The 18,758-nt window shown below is 43.2% G+C and overlaps 1 protein-coding gene across 2 annotated transcripts in view; it reads right to left on the bottom strand.

The window, feature by feature from the left end:
• atp8a1 (ATPase phospholipid transporting 8A1) overlaps nt 1-18,758 on the bottom strand; it is a 106,461-nt gene that overhangs the window by 8,216 nt on the left and 79,487 nt on the right. For both annotated transcript variants that reach the window (XM_080007873.1, XM_080007874.1), the window contains 4 exons: nt 14,527-14,699; nt 12,164-12,347; nt 10,474-10,584; nt 1,395-1,469 (listed from right to left, as the gene is read on the bottom strand). In XM_080007873.1, coding sequence (XP_079863999.1) covers nt 1,395-1,469; nt 10,474-10,584; nt 12,164-12,347; nt 14,527-14,699 — 543 coding nt within the window. The remainder of the gene's footprint in view (nt 1-1,394; nt 1,470-10,473; nt 10,585-12,163; nt 12,348-14,526; nt 14,700-18,758) is intronic.

Here is an 18,758-nt window from a genome sequence, read left to right on the forward strand (position 1 = left end):
GTGAACCACCTGCATTTCTGTGTGATAATTGCAATGTCTCATTGTTGGAGACTGACGGTGAACAAGGATCTATTATCACTATCTGTGTACGTGGCAGTTGTAGCAAGGTCTGGCTGGATTCATTATTTTCATTTACTGGAGACAATTGCGCTGGTGGGGGGGGGGGGTTATTTTTGTCTTTCGTTTCGATCCGTCATTCTCTCACTCCGTTCATGTGCAAAAGCAATCTGACGAACATCTGCGATGCTCTTGACTAGGGGGCAGGTATTTACGCATGGCTCAAGTGTCATTTCTAAGCAGTGCTGCAATGCCGCCCTGCACAGCAGCTGCTGACAGAGGGGACAGTATTGTGTGCCTCGGAGGGGCCTGGCTCCTTTTTCATTCAGGTCCAGGGAGATCTCCATTGAAGGGGGGGGATTCAGCTCACTGCCCCTGACAGACTCCTACTGAGCCAGTGGAATTTCTCCACTTTTCAGATAAAGTAAAAGCGTTACAGCCCCAAACACATGCGCACACACATGCGCACACACATGCGCGCACACATGCGCGCACACATGCACGCACACACACACACACACACACACACACACACACACACACACACACACACACACACACACACACACACACACACACACACACACACACACACACACACACACACACACACACACACACACCCTCTGACCCCATACTGTGTTGATGTTGTAAGACAATGGTTCATTAAGAAATTAGCAGAAAAGCTAAAGCTGTGAAAATGTCCTGCTTTCTCCACGGTTTGCCTCTGGGGCCATAAATCACTTCCATTTGTGAGCCATAAGTCGTGTGTGGGCACTTTTGTCTCTTCACACTTTCCTCATTCATTCTTGTTTATTGAACATGGTATATTTTTAATAGACAGTCTAAGGTTACATGTCAACACTGTGTGAGCTAAACAGTGTGGTATAAAAAATAATAATAATCAGGACTGCTGCAGATGCAGATTTTTGTCCTCTACTGAATCGATATGACAGACATGAAACATGAGTTGATTAGGAATGGTCCCATTACTGAGCCCTGCGGGACACCGACTGAGTTGCTGCTTCATTCTTCCTGTTCCCTTTATCATTCACAAACGATATAACGATGTAACTGCACTCTTTGGGGCATGTAACACTGTTGTTCTTTCACATGCCGCGCATAGTTCAGGGCACGCAGGGAATACGGACTTGACAAGTGGTCATAAATAAATTAGATTTTTTTTTTTCCCAGGGTGTCAACGACATAGTTTGGGCAATAACGGGGCGGCACTTTGGGTGCCACAGCAAACAGTATCCGTGGCAGAGAGTTGGGGGTTTAGGGAATAAAGTGGCCTCTTATAATGGAGAGGGGAAGGTAAATCACATTACACTCACCACATTGTACAGACCGATGCACCAGCGCTCAAACAGAATCTGGCCCGAGAAGCCATTGACGAACGCAAACCAGATCTACAGGAGTAAAAAAAATAAAAAGCACAGAAAATGGAGGGTGAGAACAGCAAAACCCCAGATTAAAACACACAAACATACAATCATTAATATACAATACATAAATCAGTAACTGTACTCACTGTACTGTTTAACAGTTGCATGGAAGCATATGCCAACATATTTTCTTTGTAGATTTAGTAAGAAAAAAAAAAAAAAAAAAAAGAGCATTAAATGAAGGTCTTTTGTCCTGCCCTGTAAAGTTTTAGGGGTGGCTTTTCACAAATTTGATACCATAACCTCCCCTTATCAGTTCAATAGGGAAAAACGCTTGTAGCTCGATGTAGCATGTGCATGCTTTTAATCACAGACAGGGAGGTTAAGTGGCTCCCCGTTTACACATCAGCACCAGTGACCAGCTTGTGGCGTCTACGGAGAAAAAGTCAGGACCAATTAGACTTTAGATCGCTGCCAACAGGGGACCCATCCGTATAATTTGAATAGATCAAAGGGAGAATGGTCACTGTTTATAAAGATAAAACCATCATGGCGGCAGTGCATCAAGCGATAATAGACTTTTCAGTGGTAAAATGGGGGGGAATCTAAGTTTCCAATGGAGGTGGAAAAGTTTCTAAACGATTCTCTCTCTAATCTTTTGATCGTTTGAAGATCTGACCTATGCCTAGCAGATCATTCGTCTCTGGGGGGAGCTGGGTTTAAACCTGGGAAGAGTGGTGAAAAAGTATATAGGAGTAGGAGTGGGAACGCCAAGACCTTTAGGCACCAGCTATACAGTGTAAATTGTCCGATGGATTCATGGCAGGATTATATTCAAACATACATCAAGCCCACCATTTCCCTACGTGATCCACCTGAAGACATGGGGGTGACAGGCCAGGTTAGTTATGGGCCAGAGTCAGGGTTTGGGGACTGGGTGGATGAACGAGCCTGGATATATTGCGCCAGGAAAGGGGGGGAGAAGTAATATGAACCACATGTGGGGTGGAGATGGACCTTATCAGGTCACATCTCGATTAGCTGTACTTATCTCAACACAGCCGACCAAAACCGCATATTCTCTATGGACGGGAGAGCAACTACTACCATGTTACTGCTACAGCAGACCAGAGACAAGCGAAATGATTTAAATGATGAAAAACTAAAAGTAGGTGAAAGCCTAAGTGACACGGGCATATATCAGACCCAAGCAGCAGAGAGCAAACAGTGTACAATTGAAACACTGTGTTTGTGTTTAAGAACTTTCAAACCATAAAAGGAGCTGTTCATTGTGCCAATACTCCGGGGAGCGGATCATGTCCGTCACTCAGGCCACGGAAATTGAGGGTCTATGAGAGGTTCTATGTTTTGGCCGGGCGAACTTCCCCTCGCTTCATTAAACTTTATTATGAAGGCATGAACTGCCTCAAACTCTCAGATTTTGGACAAAGGCCGAGACGGGCGGCCCCCACCGTTGCAGCTCTTTACACGACCAATACCAGTCCACCACCGGCCCTTTCCATTCAATCGTGTGAGCGAATCTGTGAAAGTGTTCCCAAAACAAATGTCTGGTCTCCCACAACCCCCCTCTCTACTTCATTCCCTTGAACAGAGGCAGAGACAGGGTGTGTATAGATGAGGCCTATGTATATGTGTATGTCTGAACAGCCCCAGCCCCTCCTGCTCCCGCCACACCCACCCATTCCAGCCCCGGCCCTTTCCAGCAGCAACTGCATTCTGCCATGAAGGCAAAACTGATGATTTTGACCACATTCAATTTCTTCAGGCGAGGCCAATAGGAGAGATTAACCTCTTACACTACTACTTATCCACCATTCGTAACAAACTATTTTCATGTGCTCAAAAATACACAATAGCGGCCAGGATTTTTGCAGCGGACTTCGTGGCCTGATAAATAGGCCCCTTTTTCAGGTGTGTGTTTTCTTTGACTTGGTCTCTCCTGGAAATTTGGCTGAATTAAATGAGGGCACAGGTGCACCTTGTTGTGGCAACATGTTACAACTGGCTGCCTCTGCGTCTCGAGCAGGGATGCTAATTTAGAATTATTTTTCTGACCGAAAGCCGACCTACGTCAACCGAATATTAACCGTTACCAGACAAGATTCAAATATTAGGGCACCGTCCCCCGGAAAAAAAAATGAATTACGGTCTATTTCTACTGGACTTTTATCTATAATTATAAATAAGGGGAAACATAAATCATAAAGCCCCAACCAGGGAGCGATTTCTCCAAATAAAACAACAAAAACACGGTGTGATTTTAGTTGTCGAATCGCCAAATCCGATTCGACACAAAATAAATCCCCCGTATGTTAAATGGACTCTCTCTCCAAGTGACGAGTGGAGCAACTGAAAGGTTTAGTTTCTCCAGAAGCCCTCCAGTATAGGATGGAAGACAGTCAATGATGATAACTAAACAATGATAATTGTGTTTATATTTCACCAGAAAAAAAAGAAATACAAATATATATTTATATAATTTTATTATTTGCAGTGATGATGGTAATGAGCCCTAGTTGCACGTGTCGCCCCCATGAGTCATACTTAAGAAATAGATTGTATCACCTATTTTTCTTATCCCATGCAACAAAGATTTTTTTTTACTACTTGTAAAAAAAATAATGATAATATTTTTTTAACTGTTTAAATAATAGTATTAATAGGTCAAAATTGTTATTGTTCGTTAATGGTTACTAACTAACATCCCTGGTCCCGAGCCAAGCATAATCTCTGCCCTTCCAAAACAGTGGTGATCAGAAGCCATTTTCTTTTTTTTTTTTCCACGGGAATTGTGGATGATCTACTGACAGCGGGGGATGAGAGGGGGGCTTTGTTGAGGGGACACATTCAGAGATGTTGTTGATAGGTGCTATGTGAAGATGAAGCCCAAAGTCGCAAGGCGGGTTAAACCAGTGGCATTGGCTCGAACACTGGTGACGCGAGGCAGGCGGTAGGTCAGAGTGCTGAATTAATTACAGCCCTGTTCAGTGAGGGATTCTGGGCAGATATATTGTTGTGCTAAGTTAAAGAAGACGCCTATTCATAGCATTCGGTAACTGCTTCTACGTGAGTGTTTTGGCCTGGTCCTTAGGGTCCTTCTCCCTTTCTGCCTCTCCCTCTCTTGTGGGACCAGATGCATTGATTTGCTCATTAAGGGAAGGACCGGGCAGGATTTTTTCCCCCTCTTTTCTTCTCCTCATTGAGCGCCACTCAGCGGAGGGGTGTGGCTGGCCTCTCTCCCCCACTGCACATTCTGAAAAACAAGAGTGGAGCGATGGCAGCCGAGAGCCGGTGTGAAGAAAAGGGGGCCTTGGCTAGGGCCAGCCGATAAGAAGATTCCTTGCATATTCATCAGCAAATCAAAAATCAATAATTCCAAGGCCGCTCCACTGCTCTTGTGGGCTTGTCGAGGACAAAAGGAGCGTCTGGCGGAGCGGGAGGAAGTGTGACAATTGGCCCCGACACTGGGTCCCCTCAAATTCTTAAGCACAGTAGTGCAGAATGGTTAACGCATTTCAAAACACAAAAAACACCAGCAGAATAATGGCCTGCTAAGGAATGGTCTAAAAATATGCTGGAAATGTGTGACGGAAAAGAGAGACAAGCAATCATCCAATATGGGTCCTTGTGGTTATAATAGCAGCACGCTACCAGTCTGCAGACCTCTTCCAATTCCCAGCCCTCCTCAATGACGCCGAGACCCCACTGAATGAGTTTTCATGTAATTGCCTCATAAATGCCACTTGTCCATCAGCCCACTCCGCAAGAGTCTGGCAATGTGCCAGTCAAAATGAGTAACTAGCTGTATCAGTCATTAGATCCAAGTTGTCAAGGAAACTTCTTTTAGAAAGTTTTAGCGTGTCCAAATACCATTTGCCTTGTCCTATGGCGGGCTAATTTATTTTGGAGAAGACGGGAGTTATAAATACAGCTTTAACAACCATTTATCTACCTCTCTTCTGCCTCACTGAGCATCTTGGCTTTAATCAGATGGACGAGTTTATTCTCAAAGCAGGAACTTTAAGACTGCTTCAACTGTTAAAAACCGATCGCACCCATGTTTATAAAACAACCCCTGACTAGAGCGTTTCTGAATTTTAAACCTTATTAGCATTAAGGAGGCCATGGAAAAATAACAGGAATTGAATGGCGGCACCTGTCAGTCAATCACTTAGCGGAATGACAGCCATACTTCCTGCTCACAATTAACCCTCAACCCAAAAGCCCCAGCAAAACACCAATTACAAGCCAGCTGCGCCGAGAGCCCCAGACAGGGTTGCGCCGCATTCACATACATCACAATGACTGCGGAATCTTTCACCCCCTCTCCGTTTGTCTCAAAACCCACTCAAACCCGGCTGGAAGGAGCGGGAGAGGAACTCTAGAGGCTGCGAGTCTTGGAATTTAGATTGCATTGCAACCCTGTAAATGACAACCGTGCTCACTACAAAATAAAATAAAAATACAAAATAAAAAATAAATCCCTTCGACGTCCACGGTGCCGTGTTTGCAGGGCAGCCTGGGAGTCAACAGGAAAAGCACGCCAGCACAAAAGTTAACCCATTAGCGCAACAGATGTAGCCCTTACCCATACCCCCGGGGTTGCTGCTGTGTTGGATGTCCGGGCCTTACAAAACCGGGTCGTTTGATATATCGAAGCAGCCAAAAAGAGAAGAAATCCCCTATTATTTACACCAATCCCCTGAAGCGGCGTAACACATGGAGGGGGTTGTGTTTTCACAGAGTAACAAAAGGTGTGCTGGGAGGCAGCTCGCTTTGCAGGCATAACTATAGACGACCAACTGTAGGAGAGGAGCTGCATCTGAAACCTTGTGTGAATGTTTGAATCAAGAGCTGGATCTAGTCCACGTATGTTTAGATTTGATTTGGGATTTTAAACGGAGCGGAGACGTGGACAAATGAGGGAAGGAGAGAGACGGAGGAGGCTGAGAAGTTTTAATTTGATACTTCAAATGTAATTTGCCCTTGTTTCAATAACTGTGCATAGATAGCAGCATATTAGGCTTTTAAGTAAATGTCCAGTGTATAATACACAGTGATAGGGAGGGTATTAAAACATCCATTAAAGGTATATATTTTTTAATTTATACACATTTAAAAATTAACAAGAAAGTCACACACATTACAAAGGTTCCGTCATTTGACCTCATTGCCCATAAACGGGCAATTACCCTCAGAGGTCATCATAGATATGTTAGACACACTGTGAAATCTGAAAGGTTATTCAGATATTTTCCATGGCGTATAAATTATTATGAGGATTACACAGGGGTTCAAAGGTCAAATGGCCCAAAGTTCATTTTTAAAGCGGTCATGTTTCTCTGTCTGCAGGGGCTCGACAGCACCACGGCTCAGTCTCGTCTGACACACTAGGACGTCTCGTCAGTCTCATAACATGTTACTGATGCTCTCCTGCCCCTCTGGAGCGCGCGCTCGAGGCCGCCCGCTGCTCCCAGTTGATGTCTCACTTGAGAACGGAGACACAGCAAAGCGTGTCATTTTGCCCTCTCTTACTCCGTCTCTTTCTCCCTTTGGCTGCTCGACCGCCAGCCACACGGTTTAGGCCAGAGGAATTTAAATGTGCGCCTGACGGAATGAAAAACCAAAACAAAACAAAAAAAAAAAAGAGAGACAAATTGTGGCGTCATATAGCGTTGGTGCATGATGTCACAAAGTGACTGTGTTCTCAATGGTACGGCAATGTTCTTGTATTGTAATGCAGACCATGTTCATGGAACTTTAACATTAATTTGGCATTAGAATTATTACGGAAGAACTTGTCAATACTCAACACCTTCTGCCTTTTCATATAAGTTTGCTATGTTTAGCTGTAGGAAACTGTATATCCATGAAGTTTCTTTAAAACAACCATCTATTTTTGACTTTTAACCAAACCTTGTCATTGTTCTAACTTGTGTGTAAAAGTACATGTGCGGCCTCAGTGTCGGTAGGTGACGCTGGGTCTCGTGTGCGTCAATGATTTATTTAAGTAGGTTTACTTATTTATGGAGATTTACGAAGGTAGTCGAACTTACGTTATTTTAGTGGTGACTTCTTCCCTTCGACTGCATTTTCAAAAAATGTTGTTTCCATGAAATACGAAAAACGTTGTGGTATTTCTTTGAGTAATTACAATATCACGGCTTCTATTTTTCCTGCGCCTTGCTGGACTTGACGCGGTCACGGGTTTCTGTTGATTCATGCTGTTTTGTGTTTTTTTCATGAATCCGGCTAAGTAATGGTGACCAAAGAGAGGAAAACATCTACCAGGTAAGAAGGCACATGAACACACACAGTTTGTAATCGCAAACCACTACAGAGCACTCGAGTCCACACGGCGCCAACGTACATTCTGAACCAGAACCTGCACATTTATAGTACATAGCACGATGACGTCACAAAGCTTCTTGCTGTAAATCTCATCCGGTTCCATTTGTTTTCGAACGCTGGCGTGTCAGTGACACAAGATCCCTCTGACTACTGTAGGTCAAATTTAGTCGGTTTTTCACTCATTTCTGCTCCGTATGTGGATCCATTTGGATGAAAGTTGAACCAAGGGATGTTTGCGACATACCGGTTCAAACGAGACGTCAAACCGTGTTGGTAGCTGCTGTCATCGTTGTGTTTCAGATAGTTTTTGCCCAAAATTCAGAGAAATTTTCCCGAGCAATTTCAATAACATAGATATAGCTGCAGACAGCAATACACCATCCATTTAAGTCGCGTTAGTGACAAATTAAATTTTGAAAATTTTCCGTAGTGATGCATGAAACTACAGACTGTGCCACTAGTTACAACGTTTCCAATTCTTCAATTGCAAATGTCAGACCAGCGTATTTAAGTCAAACTGTTTATTATTTGTAAAATAGAGTGCATTGGGAAATTGGGATGATAATCTACAATTATAATTACTACTACTAATTGGGAATAACTACAATTGAAAAAAAATAGTTAAATAGATTACTTGCCTATATTGTAAAACAGACAACAATGATTGAACATTAATATTAATTTGGAATTTTACTTATTACGGAAGGGCTTGTCACTATTTAATGCCTTCTCGCTTTTCATTTCATTACGTTGAGCTGTAGGTAACTGCATGTACCTGAAGTTTCTTTAAAACAACCGTCCATTTTTCCCTTTAAACCAAAGCTTGTCATTGTTATAACTCACCTTATTGTTTGTGTCAATAGATCTCTAGTCACAGTGACGGAAGGCGACGTTTGGGCTCGTGTGGGGCAATAATGACGTATTTACGGAAGCTCACGGAGCGAAGCGACGTCATTTTTGTGGCGACGCCTTTCTGTGGATTACATTTCCGATAGATTAAGGTTCCATGAAATTAGAAAAGCGTTGGCGTCTTTCTGTGGGTAATTGCAATTTCACGGGTTCTAGTTTTCCTAGCACGTGGACGCATCACTCATTCCCACAGTCGGGGGGGACTTGACTCGACGTGGACGACTAGTTTCTGTGGATTAATGTTTTTTCGCGTCACATTTTTTCTATGGGTTACGACTGCATGAAACAGGAAAATGGTTGACGTTAATTATTACGTGATTATTTATAATTTTCACGATACTGTTTTTCAGATCATTCCGAGAACATGAACTCATCATGCAGTCGCCGGTTTTGTATCTTACGACCTCCGCGAATCCGGCAAAATAAGCAGGAACACAAGGCTGCATCTAACGTGGGGTTGTATCGGAAAACAATGTCATCATTTACAAAAAGACCACAGGGATAAAATATCAATCGAACAGCCCCACCTACACACACACACACACACACACACACACACACACACACACACACACACACACACACACACACACACACACACACACACACACACACACACACACACACACACACCCCTAGTTTGTAACCTCTAGACTACACCACGCACGACGCAAATGGCCGTTTGGAAACACAATCTGCACATTAACAGTACATTGGGTGATGTCGGTGAAGCAAGCATGAAATTTAAGTCAAATTTCATGGGCTTTTCACCACTTTCTGCTCCATATGTGGATCGATTTAGATGAAACTTGAACCACGACATGTCTGTGACGTCCCGGTTCTAACTACACCTCAACCGTGTGCGTAGCTCTAGCTGTTGTCTTGTACCGGACACTTCTAGCCAGAAAAATTCAGTGAATAATAAAAATCCGAACGATTACAATATTACGGATCCCCTAATAATCCAGTTACCGAACACAAGCTGTCTATAGGGAAGTAATATTTAGTTTTTCCATTTTGTTTCCTTTGTGACTCCATGTCGTATACCTGTAGATCAAAACAGTCAAGCACCCCTCACGAGAAAGATGGTGCTGATAGCAAGCACTAAACCTGTCTGAGGGCTCTTGGTTGTCCCTCTGAAACTGCTATCAACGCTGGGCATGGCTTCTGTCAAAGGCCATCACAGACAGGCAAACCATGAGACCAACGATAAGAACAGATTTCCCAGCGTCCGTCGTGGGACATACATAAGCAAAAAGGCTGGTACATTTTAGGTAACACCTTAGGAACAAGCGTACGTGTTAACTTCTCAGCTGTCAGCATACTGGAAAATCATCCAAGATAATGAGTCTTAATAACATCGGGAATAAAGGGGAGAATGACTGGAGTTGGCTGAACTGCGTAAGTATTCAAATGGCTCTTGTATATCTATACTTAAAGGCTCTAATAACTGGCAAAGGTTTCCTCAAGGCCGACTTCCAGTCAGCCTGGGTACATTTCCCCTGCATACACTGCTGTCTGTGCATGTCAAAGGATAAACGTGAACTCACGCAAACCATTCATGGCTGGACCCACACAAATTGGCGGGTAATGTGTAGGCCCAGTCACCAGGAAATACAAACATGGAAACACCAACAAGGATCTTTGCCTTAGTTAATTATGTCACGTGGAAAAATGCTAATGTTGGCCATTCAGATCTGATGCTTAGCGTGACTCTGCTCTGTGCGAGCTCAAGGCTGAGACTTACCTCAATGATGTAGAGGACAATATTCTTATAGAAGCAGTACAGGATACACTTGGCCACACGGTTGTAGTTCCAGGCCCCGTGAACCAGCAGTAGATTCTTCAAGTATTTGAACTGTGTGGAGGGGTTACGAAGGAGAGACAAAGCCAAAATAAATGAATAGCAGATCTCAGGGTGTTCCACAGCACACAGTCTTAACATTTAGGGGACCACGCCAGGAACACTGCTGTGTGCACAGGAACCTTCAGATTAATAAAAGAGGAATCAGTCTTATCGTCTTTTGGCAGCAGGAAGCTGAGAGGCAGCATGGGGTGGACTTCCCGGACACATACCAGTCTTTGTAAGTCAACGGTGGTTATCGCTGAAAAGGGGAGAGGATGAGTAGGGGTGTAGCTCTCCCACGGCTGAGAGTAATAGTTAAATGGCGTAATGATAATCCTGCTATTTAGGAGCCTGAGGTGCACATCATATTTCAACATGACCTCTTGCTAATAACCGTGACTACGCTGGAGAGGGATACACCGAGCCAACTGATTTACCATCCTTACAGATAAGTCACTGCAACAAATGTAACATCCAGGCCACGCCCACCAGCACTCCCCTCTGACAAAGTGGACCTTTTTTCTCCATTCAAACCAAGAATCTCTATCAAATCAAAGCGGAAATATCTAAAGGTAAATGGTTTGGATTATTTGAAGGCCGGCTTCTCTTTCAGCGAAGCAGCAGGAGGAGGCCGTGGCGTTGCTCCCGGCAGATTGAAAAGCCGAGGGACGGCGCTCCCGTTTGTCTGACCCTTGGTGTGGTGGGATCAAACAGCCGGTTACAACAGAGCCGAGCTGATGACAGACGGACAGCAGAGGCACCGCGGCACAGACCCCATCCGTCCTACACTCACTTCAGCAGATATCAGACGGCTTAAAGACGACTGGGCCCATCTCGGAATCTTAGCGCTGGGGGTTTGTCTATTGCTCAACCTGTTTCTAAATCCTAAAAACAGGTTCAGTAATAAATTACAGCGGTATGAATCTAATGCCATAACGCTGTTTATACCATCTAATCCACATTACAGAATGGGAAAACAAGTTAACTTGGGAGGATTGTTAATTTTACGCTGTGGGCAAATTGCGAGTAATGTGCTGTTATCCCCATAAAGGCCAACCACGCAAGTCTGGAGGAGTAATTTAATCCGACGCCGGGACTCGACCTAAATGGATTATTTGAGGCCGCGTTTCTTTGAAAGACACATGCGTTCTACATGTCACGTGGACAGAAAGGGGGCACTTAGGACGAACCGGAGTCTCTCCGTGAGTAACTGAATGCTGAAGCGCGGGGAATTTACTCTGCCTTTCTCTCAAGCCCTGCAGCTAATGTATTGCCACAAACACAGAGTAAAGAACAGCACGCTGTGAACAACCATTGTACAAGAGCCCAACGGCTTTTGTTGCCAGCATATTTCTGCTAGTTTATGCAGTATCACATGTCGATGAAGAGTTTCAGGGATACTGGTTTCTGGAATATGCGGTTTTATTAACAGGGCGTTTTGCTAGAATGTTTTCTTGCGGTAGTGTTTGTGTAAGTGGATGTTACTCGTCTTTCTCAGGCGCCGCTTACCGGACAGCGGCCACTTCTTTGCAGGATTCATCAGCACTTCTGATCAGTTCGTGACAATAGTCTGGACATTTTTCCCTGTTACCTGGGCGATGGAGTAGTCGGAGGAGTTTGCGGCTTGGAGGCCCTCGTTGCCCGAGATCCCCACGCCGACGTGGGCCGTCTGGATCATGCCGACGTCGTTGGCACCGTCACCGATGGCCAGGGTGATCACCTTCACCTGTTTTTTCACCATCTCCACCACCTCCGACTTCTGAAGAGGAGAGACCCTAGGAAAGGCCAGAAACACACATATTACTATGTGATACCTTAAAACAGTCTGAATCTGATTTAATATGCCAAGCCAAGTTACAAATCAAGACATTTTCAAACCTCAGAGTCTTTCAGTATAAATTACTCATGTGCCAGTCAATTATAGTGAATTGGTAACCGCAAGACGTACGATAGACAGTTAACTATGCACTATACCAATACCTTCAGGATGTATTTGAGTGCATTTTCTCACAGGAAATCTTCCAATTTTCCCAGTATTGAGCAATGTAATTGAGGTCGGCATAGAAAAACATTTATTCTGCAAAAGTCATGAGGTCAGCGTTTTGCAAACCCCAACGCTCTTCCTCAACCTCACCAAAAGCATAGAAGTCTTAAGGCAGACAGTGAGACGTGCCAACAGTAAGAATATAATAGTCTAATGTACTGAACATAGGCGACAAGAGGCTTCTTTACACACCACAAAAATGCCGTTCATAATATGTATATCCTAATGACCCATTTTTTTCTGAGATTAGGTCTTATAAACCCATTTTCTTTTGAATGAATAACAATATATTACATATTCAATATGTTCCCTCTCCTTTAGGAGTGAGGAGATATACTCCATTCCAATGTACCATGACTTGTTCCAAGAACTTTTGGGAAACATGTGCCAAATTATTAAACCTGTCAAGAATCATTAAGAGTTTTCAGTATAACTTAGAAAAAACGACGGTGGTGTGATCTAAAAGCAACAAAAAAATGTTTAGACTGATCTCCATGCAAAAAATAAAAATAAATAAGCTGATAATACTTGTTTGTTGGTTAAGATTGACAGCGTAACTCTTTTTTGTTTTACCCATACCCATTTATCAAATTTTCTGAAAGATAATTGCAAACGACAGACTGTTTCCTTTCCCCGCTCGGCCTCTTTCTTCCTCCCCTCCGACCCCTGTCTGACTAACTTAACCTCCCTGGAAGGGCCCGTCATGCCGGCCCAATGATCACGTGATGGATCTGACACGTCCAGTAACTCCTCCTTTACGACGATCCTACTTTATCCCCTCAGTGACAGCTGGGTCCAGCAGCCTCCCACACAGAAGCTTCCTCCACGCAGACCGGCGGTATAACGCTGATGTATGGTGCAGCCGGTCTCCAGAGATGACGTCGTTAAACCAGACAGCTCTCTTAAGCAAGCAAATTCTTGCAAAACTTCTTTTACGGTTATATTCTTGATGCTTAAACGGGGAGCCATTCATCTCACAGCATCTGCTCGCGCTAGCGGGGTGTGCAGCAATGCAAACGTAGAAATAAAAAAAAAAACGAAAAAAAAATTGACGTCATGGATGTGGCACCTGCAGGATTGCTGTTGTGGCGAGAACACGGAGCTGATTTCTGGCTTGAGACCTGGCCATGGTTGCTTTAGCACTTCAGTACGTCAACTCATTTATATGGCTTGGGTAGGTCAACGTCAACATGATGTATTCATTCACGATTCCTCAAGCTGCTGACTTTTTATTAACTACCACCGGTTTTAAACCCATCCTATAAAAATACCAATACACTTTGCCATTAAACGGGACACTTTGAAAGTCAAACTCTGTAATGGAAAAATGTGACCTGATTTTCAATTAAAACACACAGGTAGATCTGTGGAATCTGCGTGGTCTTATCATCCACGGTGACAGTTTCTTTAAACAATTACTCCTGTCTGACGACAAGTAACTAAATAAAGGAACACTTTGTCCAGCAACGCTGATGCTAAGGGTTCAATCCTCAGAGCTGGCATCCATGAGCAGTAAAAAGTGACAACGTATATTTGTATAATTTGCACCTTTTATAACCATAGCAGCTCCGACCTTCTACACCAATGCCAATAAGTCATGTACACTCACCAGTGGACATCTTCACACACACACACACACACACACACACACACACACACACACACACACACACACACACACACACACACACACACACACACACACACACACACACACTCTAGATGCAATGGCAGACAAATACTCTGTGTTGTATGCCCAGCACGCTGACAGCACAGGTTAAAAAATAATAATAACTATAGCAGCTCCAGGCACCTAAATCTTGGCTATACTTAATTTATGCTTAACAACTGGTCATACTACAGTATGCAGTTACATAAGCAATTGTCAATAGTTAATTGACTAAGATTACCTGCAACAAATGACTGCTTTGCAGGACAGAGCCAGGTCCAGGAAGTACTGCCGTGCGCCGAAGGTGAGGGCATATTTGAGGGTTTTACCATCGATGATGAGGGCAAAGTCGTTCTCCTTGTAGAGGGCATCGCCCAGCATTCCACAGTGGTGGCTTAGTGTCTCCCTTGTTCCCTGTATAGACAAAAAAAATAAAAATAAAATAAACACATATAAAGAATATCAGTTGTTGGAAATTGGAGGGAAAAATAAAAAACATCACTACGACATAACTGCCTAGAGTGTCTAGCCATCGCCCTGGCTCAGGAGGTCTTTAGGTAAAAAGAAGTGCTATGTCGTTGAAATTAACACTCCCCTATTAGTTGTCTAAAAGCTGCTGAGTTGAGCTCTCAACCAGCTCTCTATATGTACAGTCAAGCGGTACAGCCCATGTCTTCCTGCTCCGCTGTGGTCTACTGCTGCCACTAGCTCTCTGCAGAGGTTGCAGTGGCCAGCCACAAAGTCAAACAGTTACACCTCAACCTGTCAAACGTGTACGCTGCTCTCCCCGGGCGGAATTGCCCTTGAACATTAGTGAAGGGGGAACTCTTTGTATTTTTTTTTTTAATTATAATTATTTTTTTAAATAAACTTTATTTTTCAATCATTGGGAGTCAACCCGAGTGATTGGCATCAGAATGTTTTAAAATTGATCCTGACTAAAATGTCTTGGGTTCAATCCCCCGTGCGTCCCCTTGAACTAGATACTCCTCCGGGGGCGCTGGGTAAACTGTCTCACCATGCGCTCCTACGCCAGAGGGAAAGGATAATTTTCCCTTAGGGGATCGCTGAGGCCTGTTCACGGGCAAAGTTCAAGCATTTATATTTATGACGAGAATTAGTTAATTGTAGTGGTGTAATGGGACGTAGTTGATCCGCACGGAACGCCCCCCCCCCCCCACGGCTCGGCTCGCATGCGAACCGCGGATGAATTACAACATTTTACCATAATAGTGAAATAGTTTTACTGCCGCTAAATCACGATACGGAGTTGCAGTGAAAAGAAGAGACAAGACGGACGCGCGCTGTGTTTCACTCTGAAGCAATGACTGGATCACGGTACGACGCACTGCGTTGCCGCTACTTTACGACATGTGGCGGATGAGGACGTCGCCGCCATGCGTCTGCTGCACATCGCAGCGGCCGAGATCCACGTGGAAACAAATACAACGTGTATGGAGAGATCCATACTTCTCTGCCAAAAACAACTTTAACTTGCTTAATTCTGAAACGATTTTCTTTCAATTTGGTTTGTTACGAATGGGAGAAATGGAACTAGACTAGTTACTTACAGGAGTTAAATTCAGTTACCGGGGGCGGATCTAACCCTATTTTTTCCCCCCTTCACCGCCATGTTCAAAGGAAGACGGCCTGCCTCATATCGCACTTTCATTTAACAACTGAGTATTGAATATTTTATTTGAACATTGGACATCTGAATGTCGATTTCATTGTGGGCCATGGGCAAAAGTTCCTTGCTTGAAGTGTTTCACAGAATAAATGGAAAGCAATACTGGTCCGAAATATGATCTGATCCGTGAATCGTGAGTTTTGTGATCCGTTGCCCCCCCCGAGTTAATTGTAGCTTGGATCCAGCACACCAGTCTTCACATATGGAAAGAGTTATTGTTAACGTTCGTTGAGTTATGTCAGATTTATTACCAATGACAGAACATCATATAATGATGGGAATGAGTAAGCATAATATACAGTAAAGGCCGTGCTTCATTTGGAAAATAGGGAATGTGTTATGAGGGTCCAACATAGAGCACAAGAGCAACCGGGGAGGGGGGGGGGGGGGGGGGGGCATTTCGTTTCACTTCTAAAATTCCATATAGTTCTCATCATCCATAAACTTTTTTTTTTTTTTTCTGTTTGTAAGCTGTTCTTCAGGAATGCAGCGTGTGCACTCAATTTGATGAGAGCAGAAGTCACGGAGATTTCAATGGCTGATCAGACTGTGAAGACCTCAACCACACCCGACAGGTAAAGTACCGCTCATTATCCTTAACTCACGGTTAGTTTTACATCAAAACCTTCTCTGGGGTCCAAATGCGAAGAAGGCTTTGCTCGCCGGGGTTTACAGTAGGGTGGGCAGATAAGCCCAGGGTATTAGGCCGAGGAACCATCTGAATTCTGTACAAAATTCCCCATTTTACAACAATGATTCCCAGATCATGTGCTGCATGGTCATGTTTAAAGTCTTGGACCACGACAGTGTTTATGCCAGAGTAGCATCAAAGTCGCATCAAAGTCGCATCATTTCTGAGACCAGCAACAAAAAAGGGAGGATCTAAGAAGAGATTCTTGCTCCGCACAGAACTACATACCCTGAGGTCGGGGGTTTTATTAGTCTGCAAATCAATAGTCTCTGTTAAAACGATAAAATGAATTGTCGTTTTTTTTTTTTTTTTTTTTTTTTTCCCTTTTGGTAAATGTTTGCACAATTTAAAGAATAAACAAAAATGACAAAAGATAACAATGAATATATACAGTGCTGGTTGGGCACAAATCACTGTGGGCTTATTTAAATAATGTTCAAATTTCATAATGTTATTGAGAACACAAAATTATCATACAGAAAATAAATATGACTACATAAAAGTGATGGCAGGTTAATAGTAATAAAATATATAATAACAATAATATCAATATAAAAGTAGGAAATGTGAGTGTGTAATGTGTAAAAGTGTGTGTGTGTGTGTGTGTGTGTGTGTGTGTGTGTGTGTGTGTGTGTGTGTGTGTGTGTGGGGGGGGGGGGGGGTATGTTTATACACCTGTATTAACTCCTGAGCAATAGTAATGACTCATATCACTATGAATGAAACAAAAGCAGTTAGAAAACAGCTGTTAACTGATCTTTTAAGCATCTTTTGTAACATTTTATAATGGAACATTTTTGTTGGCAGGTGTGAAAAGCCATTCCATCACTTGTTACGCCTAAATCTGATGGAAAGTTGACCCCGGCAAGTGATAGATCTGGGTGGATGAAGATCTCAAGACTGACGAGTTGAGTCAATTTGCTTGAAATGGAAGTCGTGAACTGCTCAGGAACATTCCCTTCACTTTAAATAAAAACACATATTTGAGAACTATTAATGTCAAAGAATTTGGGAGTTTGTGAAATAGCGGAGCAGATGAGATGTGTGACTGGATCGGGTTGCAATACCAACAAAATGTTCCCCGAAGACCAAGATTTTGTGGAGAGTAGTAGGAAAAGTACTCACCCAAACTTTATTACAATATTATGAAAGATAGGGATAAATTAGAATGTAAGAAAGGGTAAGGAGACGATGTGTGGTGACTAACCCTCCTTATTACACAAATAGATGTATTTATTAGTTGGTTCTCTCCAACTCAAACACTCATCAACAATTACTAGTGCAGTGCACGCCCGTTCCAAATGTAAGACTTGAAGACATTTCAATGTCACAGTTTGATTTTTCTTCTATGTAAAAAGATTATTTATTTGACCTGAACCATGTGGCGTAGGCAGTGAAACCAACATTAGCGACCTTAATCAGTGAAAGTGAAATTTGAATGATAGAGGACCATATTTATACAACCGTATCCAAAGCTTCTGAAAAGTCTATGAAAATGACTACAAGTAGATTCTTTATTTTCAAGTGCAGAGGTAGGTTTGTCCAGCAGCTGCAGCGGAGACATGGAAGTGGAGCGATGCTTCCAGAAACCAGACAAAGTTCGTAAAGAATTGAATTAGAATCTAGATGAAAACAATCCATTTGTATATGTTGTTTTTTTTTCCTCTCATATTTTTGACAAACATGCCAAACTAGATATGGATCTATAGTTATTAAAACAACATGGATCATCTGCTTAAAACAGAGTGAATAACTTTGGCAACTTTTCAATCTCCTGGCACAACGCCTGTTTCCAAAGACAAAGGCTGCGAGGCTGCCTGTTTCACCAGTTTGACAGGGAATGCACAAGCATTGTCATGAGCAGCCGAGGATGTTTCCACTTCGTCAATTATGTCACTTACTCCTCGGACATCAGGGGGCTTAAAAGAAGACATAATAGGAACGTTTCTCGGAATAAAAATCTGTGGATTGCTCAGCCAGTTTCCCCATCCAAAAAGCCGGAAGGTGGCTCTGGGGTCGTCTTTTCTCTTTGCGACGACTGACGTATTACGTTCTGTGTGGTTTTAATATCCTTTGAGCACCACAAAGTCTT

Source organism: Zeus faber (genome assembly GCF_960531495.2).
Source record: "Zeus faber genome assembly, chromosome: 10".
NCBI classification, from domain to species: Eukaryota; Metazoa; Chordata; class Actinopteri; order Zeiformes; family Zeidae; genus Zeus; species Zeus faber.